The sequence below is a fragment of the Homarus americanus genome, unplaced genomic scaffold (assembly GCF_018991925.1).
Source record: "Homarus americanus isolate GMGI-L3 unplaced genomic scaffold, GMGI_Hamer_2.0 scaffold37585, whole genome shotgun sequence".
Classification (NCBI taxonomy): Eukaryota; Metazoa; Arthropoda; class Malacostraca; order Decapoda; family Nephropidae; genus Homarus; species Homarus americanus.
In genome coordinates, this window is record NW_024728053.1 from 9,063 (window position 1) to 25,000 (window position 15,938).

The 15,938-nt window shown below is 43.8% G+C and overlaps 1 protein-coding gene across 2 annotated transcripts in view; it reads left to right on the forward strand.

Annotated features, from left to right (window-relative positions):
- The first annotated feature begins 396 nt into the window (after positions 1–396).
- Positions 397–15,938, forward strand: part of LOC121865989 — a 49,837-nt gene continuing 34,295 nt past the window's right edge. The window contains exon 1 of one of the 2 annotated variants that reach the window (XM_042365562.1): positions 397–641. In XM_042365562.1, coding sequence (XP_042221496.1) covers positions 587–641 — 55 coding nt within the window. In that variant the 5' untranslated portion in view covers positions 397–586. The remainder of the gene's footprint in view (positions 642–15,938) is intronic. The other variant, XM_042365563.1, reaches the window with a different exon arrangement.

Sequence of the window (15,938 nt, forward strand, 5' to 3'; positions counted from 1 at the left end):
GTAAACACTGCTCCCTACACTGTCACTATGTTGAAATGAACTGTATTTTGAGTTACTATATGTCTTATTTGTGTCACTTATGTCACTTGTATATTATTTGTAATTCGTAACCCATTCCCCAAATATGTAACTGTATATTTTCAGCCTTCTGGCTGCAGCTCTTTCAATAAACCGTTAATTATATATTATTATTATTACACCTTCTGACTGAGTTATTTATTTTCAGACGGTGTGGCTACTGACTCACTGACTTTCACACTGACGGAACAACTGTCTGAATGCACTGATGATATTATTATTATTATTATTATTATTATTATTATTATTATTATTATTATTATCCATTATTGTTTATCTATAGATTATCAATTATCATTATTATTCTTCTCTTTCTTCAGGTTATTATGATAGGGGCGAGTGAGAAGCAGGCATCCCTCCCTTGGGTACTGGTGCCAACAAAACCACGCTTGTGATTGGTGGTGTCGCGGGTGGAAGGAGGAGCCACGCTTGCGATTGGTGGTGGAGGAGGAGGCAACCACGGGGAATCTCTCTAACCTGATTGGCTGACTGAGGATCACGTGTTAAGATGGGAAAGGCCAATGATAAGAAGACTCACCGTAGCGATAGTAGTAAGTGTGGAAGTAAGTTAATGTTTACTGATTGACGAGACGATGATTATGTGTAGTTAATTGTGTTGAGAGAATTAATTAAGAATCCCTCGTATGTAATTACTTAAAAAACCCCGTCTATAATTAGTTAGAACCTCGTATATAATTAATTAAGAATCCCTCGTATGTAATTACTTAAAAAACCCGTATATAATTAGTTAGAACCCCCGTATTATAGTACTTTAGAACACCTGTAGACAGCAGCTCGTTAATTGTGCACCCAAAAAATACTCCTCGTGTGTTGAGCAGCGCAGAAAGAGTATTACAGTACAGAGGTCACCAAGTGTTACTGAATGCTGTCGAGGATTACAGTACAGAGGTCACCAAGTGTTACTGAATGTTGTCGAGGATTACAGTGTTTGGTTACTTCTGAACATAGGTGTTGATTTATCTACACACCTGTTTGGGTGATATACTGTAATGAAGGAGAGAGAGAGAGAGAGAGAGAGAGAGAGAGAGAGAGAGAGAGAGAGAGAGAGAGAGACCACCTTTCCTCCGCCACACCAGGTACATAATTAGGCAAACAATGCACAAAACTTGTCTTCAATATCGACTCATCTTAGTGTTGTTTCTCTCTCTCTCTCTCTCTCTCTAAGAACACACACACACACACACACACACACACACACACACTAAACCCATTTATATCAACAAAACTAGCAAAGAGTTGAGACACCAAATTGTGTTCCCTGAAGCAGGAATGATATCCCTGAGCTGGGCCTCCAACACCTGAGATTGGTGGAGGGGGGGTGATGGAGAAGGGTTTAAGGGGGAGGTTGTGGTGGGGAGAGGGTGTTGGAGGGTGACGAAGGTGGTGAGATGGTGGAGGGTGACGAGGTGTGGAGATGGTGTTGAGGGTGACGGAGGGGTGGTGGGAGATGGTGTTGGAGGGTGACGGAGGTGGTGAGATGGTGTTGGAGGGAGAGGGGTGGTGGAGATGGGTGGAGGGTGACGGAGGTGTAGAGATGGTGTTGGAGGGAGGAGAGAGGTGGAGAGGTGTTGGAGGGAGAGGGGGTGGTGGAGATGTGGAGGAGAGGGGGGGGTGTAAGAGGTAGGATGGAGGGGTTAGGTTAGTCAATTAGCCACCCAACACACTAGCCACTCAGCCAGCCAGCCAACACACCAGCCAGCCACTTATACAGCCATCCAGCCAGCCAGACAGCCAGCCACTCAGCCAGCCAGCCACTCAGCCAGCCAGACAGCCTGAGAGAGCTGCCGCCGCTACATAAGCCTGTAGGAGCCTGACTCATGGTCTGTTTTCCATAATTTACATAACTCAGACTATGTCAACAATGGGGCCATCTGTGTGTGTGTGTGTGTGCGTGTGTGTGTGCGTGTGTGCGTGTGTGCGTGTGCGTGCGTGCGTGAGGAAGGGTGCAGAAACCGGTATATCAACATATTTCTAACCTTGCTCCAGCGGCCGTTCTCAGTCATTGCTATTTTGAGGTCCTCTTACACACACACACACACGCACACACACACACACACGCACACACACACACACGCAATAAAACAATAAACAGTTGTATATATAAATGTATGTTTATATAGGTAAATATAGACAGACAGACAGACAGACAGACAGACACATGTGTTCATCATCTCAGCCGTTGTTAATAAAATCCATGAACAAGATGAACATTTTTATTTGAACTTATAACACAATATAAAGCATAAGGTAGACATAACACAGAAGCCATAATGGACTACAGAAACGTAATAAATTTTTCAGCCATATTAGCCATTCAAATATAGCCATAGTAAATACCATATTATACCATGAAAAATTTAGCCATAATACTTGATATAATGAAGACATAAGGGGATAATATACTTCTTTAGCCATATTATAAGTAGAATATAGTAATAGGTCAGCCATATTAAGATATACAATATACCCAATATATTAGTTCAGCCATATAACTCATATTTTTTCTATCTGATGTATAAATTGATTAATATTATGGAAATAGGTTTATATGTACGTATATCGTCCCCATTTCGTTGTAATTGGGTTTAGTTAATAGTCGATATTCCTTACTAATTTAGCTTTAATTGGGTCTAAATAATAGTCAGATATACCTTCCCTATTTAAGTATAACTGAAATAACACGAATATATATACTATATCTTATTTTGGTGGGCTGTGTGTAACGCTAGTAGGTAGATATAGCCAATAGCCTTTACAGTATATATGTGTGTAGGTATATAGCTTAGGGGAGTTATATAGGAGGCTACTGAAGGCTAAGGCTATATGCTATGTTCTTAGCTCTATAACCGTATTGGTAAGGAGGCTATACTGGAGGGGTCAGGTGTGTGTGTATGTATGTATGTATGTATGTATGCTCAGTGAAATACGTGATTTAAAGTACCACCACGACAAACCAACCCTGATATAGACCCCTTAAAATAATTCCAGGTTACACAGTAGACCTACACATCACTACACACATACGGACAATAAATATATCAAATATTGTTAGAGGTTTTATAAGTGGACAAAAACATAAGTGCATTTAAGTAATTGAAATAACATCAGGTAGTTTAATGTACTTTTGATCTAAGTTATTGTACTTTTAATTAACTTTTTGATTATTTTAATTGCTGGTTGTGGGTTATGAGTTGTTAAATTGTGTTGTTGTAAAGAGGTTGTGTTTACATATTGTTTGTTATTGTTGTGGTTGTAGTTAGGTTGTGGTGGTTGTTGGAGGTGTTTTACAAATGGGAAAGTCAGGTTATAATCTCTGGGGTTGTGAATCCATAAGGTTATATAATACACTTATTCATCTCTATTGGTAACTTAAATTTTAGTTGTGACCTGTTAATGACCTGTAATTACCTGTATTGGTGGTTATTTATTGTATACAGGTCATTCATTACTTATCATCTCTACTAACTACACAAGACATAACCCCCTCTCAGTAACCACTATAATAAACATTGCTTCTCCGGGGTCATGGTTTACCTGTAGCAATTAAAACTCACTCACACTCCTCAACGTTTACCAAGACCTGAGGTGAAGGACTGTGCTATTTGACGCTGGACTGCCGAGATGTATTCAGGGGAGCAGAGATTAGTGTCAAACCAAGCTCCTGTACAGCCCACTTCCTCAAAGCAGTTATCTCGGGCTGATTGGGTCGAAGCACTACAGCACAAGACGATGCTCCATAGACAAGGGTTCTGTTGCTGGGCTGTGTTTGCTGTTGTCCTGTTAACGGGAGAGGTTTTGGTTAGTAAGCTATTGTGTTGTGTCCTTTGGGTAATAGGCTTTATATAGGGACGTCTTATAGATATTATAATGAGGAATTTATAGGCTGTGTGTGTGTGTGTGTGTGTGTGTGTGTGTGTGTGTGTGTGTGTTTTGTAGTAGTAGTAGTGGTGGTGTTGGCTTAACATGTCTGGACTTGTCGCCTGAAAGTCAGCTGGTACGAGTGTAAACAAACTCACGCGGTGCAAGACGTGTGTCAACAAGGTATAACACACACACACACACACACACAGTCTCGCTCTAATGTACCGGTCGGCAGATTTCGCGTCAAATGAACATCCCAACAGATTTCATTGGCCATCAGATTTAACAAATGAATGAAAGAGAGGATTTTACGCTACAGATTTGGTATAAATTGTTAAATGAATAACTCTACAGTACTCACGCCTGTCGTTGTCGTGGACCCAAACCAGTTCTGTCGTGGCTGAAGGCGTATTCCCACACATTATACACCTGGTTAGTTGATGGTGGCTCTTGTCTCCCGATCCTCTGTGGGTTGGCTCCTGTATCCACCACCACCACCAACAGGCATACCGTCACAAGTGTTTTCCACCACATCTGTTGGCAGAGAGGAAAAAAAAACATGTTATAGGATGACAGTTGTTTTTTTTGCTGGACATCTGTTAAATAAAGGTATTATTTGTTGACTTGGAAACACAGTACAGGTGTTTTTTTATGACACCTGTGAGATAAATTCTGTGTTCGATGACAACTGTAGGGCGTGGAAAACACCTGTGTTATGGGGTTGATAAAGGTGTTTTCATGACACCTGTAGGAGGGAAACTGGTGTGTTGATAATTATGATAAGACGAAGAAGAAGAAGGAGGAAACTATTTTCTCATTTGACCTTTGACCTTTTATTCCAGAGGTCAAATGTGCCTTATGTCTTATGCATGTCTCCGATTGGCTGGTGGGCTGGTGTAATGGCGTCTGATTGGCTGTGGGAGGATGTGGTGGTATGTAATTTGATTGTGACCTGTTAATGACCTGTATAGTGATCTGTTAATGAGCTTTGGTGACCTGTATAGTGGTGACCTCTGATAGGTGACTCTTAATACCTTATAGTCCTAAACAACATATTGATTTTTGACCCCAATGTGTACAGGTCTTCTCTCTCTCTCTCTCTCTATCTCTCTCTCTCTCTCTCCAACTACTCCTTCAGCCAATCACAGTGCAGGAGAGTAATTAGGTTACTTCCGGTGTGTCGAGGTAGTGGGAAGGTAAATTAGTCGTTAAGTCAACTACCTGCTGAGGCACAGGTGTCGTTTAGGTCGTGCTAAGGGTCGTGTGAGAGAGAGAGAGAGAGAGAGAGAGAGAGAGAGAGAGAGAGATAGTCAAATTAATCTCCTGGGCAGTGATTGGCTGTAGACAGACTCGTTTGTGGGGAGATGATGAGGGTAGGAAAGAGAGAGAGAGAGAGAGAGAGAGAGAGAGAAAAGTAAAGAAAGACAAAGGAGAGAGAGAGAGGATGTGGACAGGTCGATATATGTGTGTGTGTGTGTGTGTGTGTGTGTGTGTGTGTGTGTGTGTGTGTGTGTGCTGGAGGGTAGAGGTGGCCAGTGTGTGTGTGTGGAGGGTAGGGTGTGTGTGTGTGCTGGGAGGGTAGAGGTGGCCAGTGTGTGTGTGAGGGTAGAGGTGGCCAGTGTGGTTCGTCCTGGAATATTGGATCCTCTTGATGTACGTCCTTAGTTTCTTGAGTAAATCACCCTGACACATACCTACACTATATCTTACGACGAAAAACACAATTTACGAACATTTGAGCAGCCATCATCGTAATACTTCAATTTATGAACCAAAAACTCGATTTACGAATGTTTACGAATCCATCATTGAGGAAATTTCATGAGACGTATTCGTAAACATCGACTTACGAAGAAAAACACCAATTTACGAATGTTTACGAATACATAACTGTGGTAAATTCGTTAGACATACTCCTAAAACTCGACTTACGAAGGAAAACTCAATTTAGGCCGGGAGGGGGGTGGGTGGGGGGGGGGGGGGTGGAGGGGAACTCGATTTACGAACGTCTGTGGCTCTGGGATGGGTTTTACCATTGTGGTGTTGAAGGTTCGGGAGTAAATATGCAATTGAGGAAGTACTTCAGCAACTGTTGTGGTGAGAATAACCCTTTATAGAGTGTGTGTGTGTGTGTGTGGGTGTGGGTGTGTGTGTGTGTGTGTGTGGGTGTGTGTGTGGTGTGTTATCTCTTTCTCTCTCTTCTACCTCTCTCTCTTTCTCTCAGATTCCACCAGAGTAAACAGGGAGAAAGGGAGAGTGAAGCAAAATACACACACACACACACACACACACACACACACACACACACACACACACACACACACACACAGAGACACTTGGGAAAAAGGAGAAGGAGGGAGGATGAAGGACGAAGAGAAAGACAAGGAAGAAGATAAATGAAGACTTGGAGGACGAAGGAAAAATAACCGGGAAACGATAGGGTACAGAGAGAGAGAGAGAGAGAGAGAGAGAGAGAGAGAGAGAGAGAGAGAGAGAGAGAGAGAGTGTTCGTACGTCTAAGCACTTTCTTGTCACTTTCTACACCTCTTTTATTACTCTCCCTTCCAATTCCTTTCTTTCTTGCGGTTTCTCTTCCCTTACATCCAACCCATATGAAAATGGGAGGGACAGACAGACAGACAGATAGATAGATAGATAGACAGAGGACGACACTGCACCTGACTGCCTTCTCATCCTCAACTGATAGTCAATAGTTATTCACAGCAGCGATTAACTGCCCCCCCATACCCCACGCCCCCCACCCATACACCCACGCCCCCACCCATCCTCCCCCCCCCCCACGTTCCCCCATCCCCCCTTCCCTACGTTCAAGACAAAGACAATATGTTTGTATCACGTGAAGATTATGGATCACCTTCCCACCTCACTTAACCTGATGAGTGAATACCCTAACTCTCTCTGGGTTAGATTAGGTAAGGTTAATTCTGGTTAGGTTTGGTTAGATTAGCTTAGGTTAACGTTAGGTCTGGTTAGATTAGGTTAATTCTGGTTAGGTATGGTTAGATTAGCTTATGTTAACGTTAGGTCTGGTTCGATTAGGTTAGGTTAATTCTGGTTAGGTTTGGTTAGATTAGCTTATGTTAACGTTAGGTCTGGTTCGATTAGGTTAGGTTAATTCTGGTTAGGTTTGGTTAGATTAGCTTAGTTTAACGTTAGGTCTGGTTAGATTAGGTTAATTCTGGTTAGGTATGGTTAGATTAGCTTATGTTAACGTTAGGTCTGGTTCGATTAGGTTAGGTTAATTCTGGTTAGGTTTGGTTAGATTAGCTTAGGTTAACGTTAGGTCTGGTTAGATTAGGTTAATTCTGGTTAGGTATGGTTAGATTAGCTTATGTTAACGTTAGGTCTGGTTAGATTAGCTTAGGTTAACGTTAGGTCTGGTTAGATTAGGTTAGTTGTCTGGTATCCGCAAAAGTTACCTGAACTACACACCTGTGGGCGTCTACCTGCTTTGTGGTAATCACTACACCTGTTCTGTTGTTTCTGAAATAATCGTCTTCATCTGAATTTAAGATGTCGACTACAATTTACCCAACAGTAAACGGTCCCAGGTAGGAAAGTTTTGTGATCGATACACATGAAGTTTAGGCACCCGAGTTTATTTTACCTGATGATTAGACACGCTAACCTGACCTGACCTGACCTAACCTAACCTGACCTGACCTGACAAAATATTAAATAGCTCCACAGGAATTACCACGTAGGGAAAGAGGAGCAATTAAGTATCTCTTCACCTGTCCAATAGTCACTTAATTACTCACCTAATTTTTACACAGGTGTTAAAAAACAGGTGTACAGTTAAAGGTCTATTATATCGAGGGTCCGTTAGATGTGAAACCTCCATATAACGGATCACCAATCACCCAGTCACCAATCCCCAAGTCACCAGTCAGTCACCAGTCAGTCACCAATCAGTCACCAATCCCCCAGTCACCAGTCAATCACCAATCCCCCAGTCACCAGTCAGTCACCAATCCCCCAGTCACCAGTCAATCACCAATCCCCCAGTCACCAGTCAGTCACCAATCCCCCAGTCACCAGTCAATCACCAATCCCCCAGTCACCAGTCAGTCACCAGTCCCCCAGTCACCAGTCAATCACCAATCCCCCAGTCACCAGTCAGGTCTCCCAGCTTCAACAGTGAGTCCCGAGGAGCAATTTGATTGGTTAAGAGATTGTGTTGGGTGAAGCTGATTGGCTGGTCCTGAGAGGCGGTGGTCCTGATAGATAGATAGATAGATAGATAGATAGGCCAAAAAGACATTAAATGGATGAATACATGTGTCTGTCTTTCTCTTATATAAACAATGTACACACACAGGTACACACACACACACACAGTAACACACACACAGGTACACATACACACAGGTACACACAAACCAACTTCAATTTGTCTTTGTTGACCTAAATCATCTCCAGCCAAGACCTGAGGCTGCGGGGAGGAAAGAAAGATGGGGGGGAGGGGAAGGGGGGGTGAGAGGGAAGGAGGGAGGTGAGAGGTGAGGAGGAAGGGTGAGACATAACCCTCACTCGTCACCATTTGGACTCTTTGGTCACGTCAACTACTAACACGAGGAGGAAGATTTATTGTCAAGTATTTCTTTAACTTTTGATTTTAGAGAGAGAGAGAGAGAGAGAGAGAGAGAGAGAGAGAGCCCACGTATTATTATTATTATTATTTTTTTTTATTACACACACACACAGAAGGTTATTGTTCTCTCTAAATTGATTCTTTTGTCCGGTTATGCGCTATTCATCCGGTATACTCACACAACCGGAAAGACATCCACACTATCCGATATATTTAGCTATATTATCTTTCTGTTAACCGGATTTAAGTTAAGTTTTATGGACGTTTTATCAGTTATCCGGATTTATTCTAAGTTTTAAAGGTGGTTTTTTTCAGGTAACCAGAGAAATTCATGAATCCGGACACATTCAGTATACCGGACATCTACACTCCAATATACCGGACATATTCAGTATACCGGACATATTCAGTATACCGGACGTTTAAAGTGAACTAGACATAATAATCAATAAATCAGACATATTTTACCGTCTAGATATAAACACTCAGACATAATCAGCCATATGATCATTACTCAAGTTAATCGGACAGACATAGACATCCGGTACCTGTCAAGGACGTCATCATACAAACACGTTGCGTTTGAGTCATTCACAGGTGCCTGACCATGTGTGTGTCTCGATGCGTCTATCCACCATACATCTACCCACCATCCAGGCCTCAACCATCCATCTATCCACCATCCAGGCCTCTACCATCCATCTATCCACCATCCAGGCCTCTACCATCCATCTATCCACCATCCAACCCTCTATCCACCCTCTATCCACCATCCAGGCCTCTACCATCCATCTATCCACCATCCAACCCTCTATCCACCATCCATCTACCCACCATCCAGGCCTCTACCATCCATCTATCCACCATCCAACCCTCTATCCACCCTCTATCCACATCTATCCACCCAGGTGCTCGGTCCCTCTCTCCAAACTCTGGCGTGTTCTATATTTAGCAACGAGGGCCGCCACCTCTCCTATCGATCCAGGAGGCAACAAGTTGTACCTGTTACTCTCTCCCCCACCAGGTAGTCTCCCTCTCTCTCCACCAGGTAGTCTCCTCTCTCCCCACCAGGTAGTCTCCCTCTCTCTCTCTCCCCCACCAGGTAGTCTCCCTCTCTCTCTCCCCCACCAGGTAGTCTCCCTCTCTCTCTCTCCCCACCAGGTAGTCTCCCTCTCTCTCTCCCCCCACCAGGTAGTCTCCTCTCTCTCTCTCCTCCCCCACCAGGTAGTCTCCCTCTCTCTCTCTCCCCCACCAGGTAGTCTCCCTCTGTCTCCTTACCATTCTCCTCTTCCTCCCTACTCTCTCTCTCTCTCTCTCTCTCTCTCTCCCCTACAATCCTTCACATCACTAAGTAGATGATGATGCTCCTTTCCCCTCTTCCTTCCCCTCTCTTCTCCCTCTCCTTCCTCCTCACCCACAAATCACAAAAGTAGATGACACTACCCCCTCTCCCCTGCCCTCCCTCCCCCCTCCTTCCCCTGCCCTCTCTCCCTCCCCCCCTGCCCTCCCCTCCCCCCTCTCCCCTGCCCTCCCTCTCTCCCTTCCTCCCCTAATAGCCTCAACATCTTGTAATTATGGTCATTGAAGTAGATTCATGGATACTTGTGAAGTAATGATGTTAATGTGTGGCGTCTGGGGAGAATAGTGGGGGAGGTTAGGTGGGGAGTGGGTGAGTAGAGAGGAAGAACACACACCCCTCTCGCTCCCCCCTCTCCAGTGTCCTCCAGCGAGTCCTTCACGGGAAGTTAAGCATTGTGTTAGGTAGTTAGGGTAGTTAAGGCTTGTTTGAGTCTCTTGTGATTAAACCATCATAGTTGGTCTAGTTCAAGGCTTTTAAGTCTCCCTATGAATTGTTCTTCTTCCTTGTTCTCCGTGATGGGGGGGGAGTGGGAGGGAGGGGTTACCAGAAGGGTGGGAAGGAGGGGAGGGAGGGAGGGAGTTAATAGGAAGGGGAGGTAAGAGAGGAAGAGAGGGAGGCAAGACGGAGGGAAGGAGAGAGGCAAGACGGAGGAAGGAGAGGAGGCAAGACGGAGGAAGGAGAGGGAGGCAAGACGGAGGAAGGAGAATCGCACTAGGATAATTCCTTCACTTGACTGGGATTTCCACCCACATCCAGACCTGTGTAGGGGATTCCCCCACCACAGTACCACCACCACCACCCTTACCACCACAGTACCACCACCACCACCCCCCGCTCTTTCTCTCACCTGAATGGAGAAGAAAATAATCCCTTACCTCACCGTCCTTTGAGATATCTCCTTCGTTCTTCTCATATTCTCAAAGGACCGTAAGATTATTATTTGTGTCCTAAGTTTAAACGAGGTTATTGGTGTTGAGTCTTAGTGTGATTTTGAAGCCATTTTGTTATTTATATTCCGGAGAGACATCCATCCATCCACACTGTACACACATACATACATACATCCACACTGTACACACATACATACATCCATCCACACTGTACACACATACATACATCCATCCACACTGTACACACATACATACATCCATCCACACTGTACATACATACATACATACATCACACTGTACACACACACATACATCCATCCACAGTAATGAAGAGGGGGGAGGGGGAGAGAGAGAGAGAGAGAGAGAGAGAGAGAGAGATCGACATTTTTACGTCAAATGATTCCAGACAGATTGTCTTCCGCCCTGACTGACACCGACTGCCAGACTGACACCAGCTGACTGCCAGACTGACACCAGCTGACTGCCAGACTGACAACAGCTGACTGCCAGACTGACACCAGCTGACAGGAAGAAGGAGAAAGAAGGAGGAAATGAGGAGTTAGAGGGAAAGGAGAGAAGTGAGAAAAATAGAGGCAGCAAAAGGGATGATAACAGAGAGAGAGAGAGAGAGAGAGAGAGAGTACAGAACAATGCACAGTGAACGATACGATAAGAGAACACAGAATAAACGAGTGATTAATGAGGAAGGGTGAAGAGTGTATAGAGAGAGACACCGATAAGGGGAGTAAGGAAGAGATAGTGAGAGATACACACACACACACACACACACACACACACACACACACACACACACACACACACACACACACACACACACACACACACACACACACACACACAGGTCTTGCCTGGTAACGTAAAAAACAGGAAACTACTCTCTCTCTCTACTAAGGCCAGGCCGTGTGTGTGTGATGGTCTATGTACGTGTGAAGAAAGAGTATGTATGTATGTATGTATGAGAGAGTGTGTGTATGTATTTATGTGTATCATTCACTGAGGTCACACGGAAATGTCACTCACTCACTCACTCACTCACTCACTCACTCACTCACTCACCCTGGTCAACGTTGAAACACTTGAAGCATGACACAGTTACAAAACAAAATAAAAAAAGCAAAAAAAAAGCAAATCTCGTATTAAAATTATAAAAAAAATGTGTAATTAATATTTTGTACATATTATAAAAGACAATTTTGACCCCATACAGGTAATAACTCATTAATTAACCCCCACAACACAGGTAATAGGTCCTTAATTAACCCCCACAACACAGGTAATAGGTCCTTAATTAACCCCCACAACACAGGTACAACACCAGGTAGTCTACGAGATTTTACAAATGTGGAGAGAGAGAGAGAGAGAGAGAGAGAGAGAGAGAGAGTATACTGGCCCTCTGGAATCTTTTGTGCCTGTCTGTGTATAGTTATTGTTGTGTCTGTTGGGGCAAGCAGTTCTCTGATTGGTCCGCCGGGGTGGTGGGGGGGGTGGAACTGTTGCAGATGGTTGCAGTCGTGTGATATATGTTCTGTACAAAATAGTAAGATATTGTTGCAAAATTTCAGAACATCGTTGCACTAATTGAAGTCTTTGTTGCAAAATATTAAAATATATTGCACATTTTGACATCATCGTTGCCAAATTTTAAGTCTTATGTTGCAAATTTTGATGGTAATTACAAAACATTAAATCGTGATTGCAAAATATCAAAGAATCATTGAAAAATTATCACATTTTAGATTGTTGTTGGCCCAAATTTCATAGCATCGTTGCAAGATATTAAAAATTATTGTTGCAAAAGTTGAGAGCATCGTTGCAAATACATTAGCCACCATAAGCGGCCAGGCAGGTGAGTGGAGGCGGCGTGTGTGTGGGTTGGTCGCGGTCCTACAGTACAGTACATTAAGTGTGATGAATTTAGTTTCTACACCTGAGCTACTGTGGGGGGTGGGGGGTGGTAGTATGGGGGTTGTGGAGGGGTGGGGAAGGGGAGGGAGGAGATATGTGGTAGCAAAGGGCGTGTGGAGGAGGGGAGGTTAGGTTAGGTTAGGTTAAGTTAGAGTTAAATTAGGTAATAGGAGGAAATTTTAGGGACTTAAGTAGAACAACGACCCGGATTTTCCTTTATATGACTTGCTTGTGTGTTGGCACTGTGCGCACACACACACACACACACGCACACACACACACACACACACACACACACACACACACACACACACACACACATGCTGAATTATTATACCTTTTTGTGATTATTATTTGACCTTGATGGTTATTGATTATGAGAGAGAGAGAGAGAGAGAGAGAGAGAGAGAGAGAGAGAGTCAATATAATAGAAGTAATTGCAGCAGTCAGTAGAGTCAGCAAATTCAGTTCAATAGAGTCAGTAAAGTCAATTCAATCGAGTCACTTCAGCAGTCAGTTCAGTAGAGTCAGTCTAGCAGTAAGTTAAGTAGAGTCAGTCCAGCAGAAACAGTCCAGTAGAATCAATCCAGTAGAGTCAGCTCAGCAGAGTCAGTCCAGCAGAGTCAGTTCAGTAGAGTCAGTCCAGCAGAGTCAGTTCAGTAGAGTCAGTGAGAGTCAGTATGCGAGTAATGGGTAATCTCTCTCCCTATAGAGGCTTGGAAACCCTCTGGTAATTACGGCTGGGAGGGAGGGGAAGGTGAGGAGGGGTGAGGGAGGAAGGTGAGGGAGGGGAGGGAGGGAAATAACGAGAGAGGAAGGAGGGAGGGAGAAGGAAAAAGAAGAAGGGAGGGAGTGGGAAAGGAGAGAAGGAAGGAAGGAAGGAGGGAGAGGGAAGGAAGGGTAAGGAGGGTACTGTTGATCTATGTACTGTATATAGAATCATGTGTGTGTGTGTGTGTGTGTGTGTGTGTGTGTGTTTAAATTGACATGCCACTTTGAAGCTCCACACATACACACACAGAGTATCAACCTAAACGGACAAATCATGTGTCTTCTTTATACACACACACACACACACACACACACACCCCTATGACATTACCTATATTAAACGCTATATATTATTAAAGGGGCCATTTACCTGTAGCCTTGTCACGGGAACTGTCAAGGTTAGCGGGATATTAATGCATTGTGGCGGTGAATTATTTGTTATGTGTCAGGGCTGCTCGGGGGCATAACCCTGGCTGGTTAGTGCTGTTACGGTGTGGTAATTTACTCACACACACACACACACACACTGTACACATACATACATACACACTGTACACATACATACACACACACTGTACACATACATACACACACACACACACACACATGCTGTACACACACACACACACACACACACACATGCTGTACACAAACATACACATACTGTACACATACATACACATATACTGTACACATAAATACACATATAAAGATAGATACATACATATATTCATACATACCATCCACACATCACCAAACTCACTCTAATTAACCAAACATGACCTTACATTAAGTAACTTAACTTTAACATGTATATATCTGCCACACGTTTAAGTATAACAAAACACAAACATATGAACAAATCCGACGATATATAACATTAATGAACAAAATAAAGTGTTATAATGAACTTACCTCGTTATGCGGTTTGGTGACTGGAGAACCTTCAACGAATAACAGATCTGATGAACAAAACTCACAAATATCTTCCTGTTCAATACATCAAGGTTGTTCACTTTCTCAAATAACACCTCATTAATGTCTTAGTTAATAGATGTTGATGATGAAATTTACACTTTTAATACACATCCAAATTGGTGGTTATTAGACAGCCTCAATAGCTATCACGTGACTCCATATACGGTAAACTAAGGTGGTGTGCCCAAGGGTAAGTGTTTGGGTCCCTCGCTGATTGAAGACACGTGTTTGTGTTTATATCCTGGAGATGCGTAGAGTGAGTGAGTGATCCAGTCCGTGTTGTTGCTTGCCGGCGCTCAACTGTAGACTGGCGTTCATACACTGGAGGTCACCCTGGTTATATTCTGAGAGCTGACTTACCTCACTCCCTCCCACCTCCCCCCATCTCCCTCTCTCTTCCCTCCCTTTTCCTCACTTATTCTCTCACTCACCCCTCCCTTATCTCTCTCTCCCCCCCTACCTTACCTCCTCCTTGTCTCCCTCTTCCTCTTCATCCTCTCCCCTTCCCATCCTCCCCATCATCTCGCCTCCCCCACTATTATTTAACCCCCCCTCACCTCCCCTCTCCCTCACTTAGGTACAGCAAGAGGTTACCATGTCCTCCATCTCTCTCAAGGTAGCGATATACTATTAAAGACTTCGTAAACACCTCGTAATGGCGTTCTGAGATCATAATTAAATAGTGTGTTTATCCCAAGACCATAACGAGAGATGTGTCACTAAACTTCGACTTATACTGAGACGAAAGAAACTGAAACGTCACGATGGAAGTCGAGTCTCTGTAACAAGATATATAATAATGGTAGAATATCAACCTCCTCAAGACACTGGATGGACGTCATCCTTACGTCACGCATTTCTATCCCGGTTATCCAATTAGAGTAAATGATGCCAGTGACGTAAGAGGACCCATCCACCAACCCACCAATCACAGTCTCGTTGTGTTGGGATCTCCATGTTTTTTGTCATATGGATGTGTACAAAACCGACCAATAAGAACACCGGTTTTTTCACGTTTTCGGTAACAATGTCCGCTCGTTCGTAAACAATTTTCCTATTTACAACTGGGTTTTTTTCGCTCTAAAATTCCTTAGAAACGTAACGAAATATTTATGAATGCGGACGAAGCTGTTGTGTTATGTTGTCAGGTGACGGCAGCTTACCCTTTGTCTTACTGAGCTGGTTTATGAATGGTGGTGATGGTGTGTGGTGGTGATGGTGTGTGGTGGTGATGATGGTGTGTGGTGGTGATGGTGTGTGGTGGTGGTGATGGTGTGTGGTGGTGGTGATGGTGTGTGGTGGTGATGGTGTGTGGTGGTGATGGTGTGTGGTGGTGTGTGGTGGTGATGATGGTGTGTGGTGGTGACGGTGTGTGGTGGTGACGGTAATGTGGTGGTGACGGTGTGTGGTGGTGATGGTGTGTGGTGGTGATGGTGTG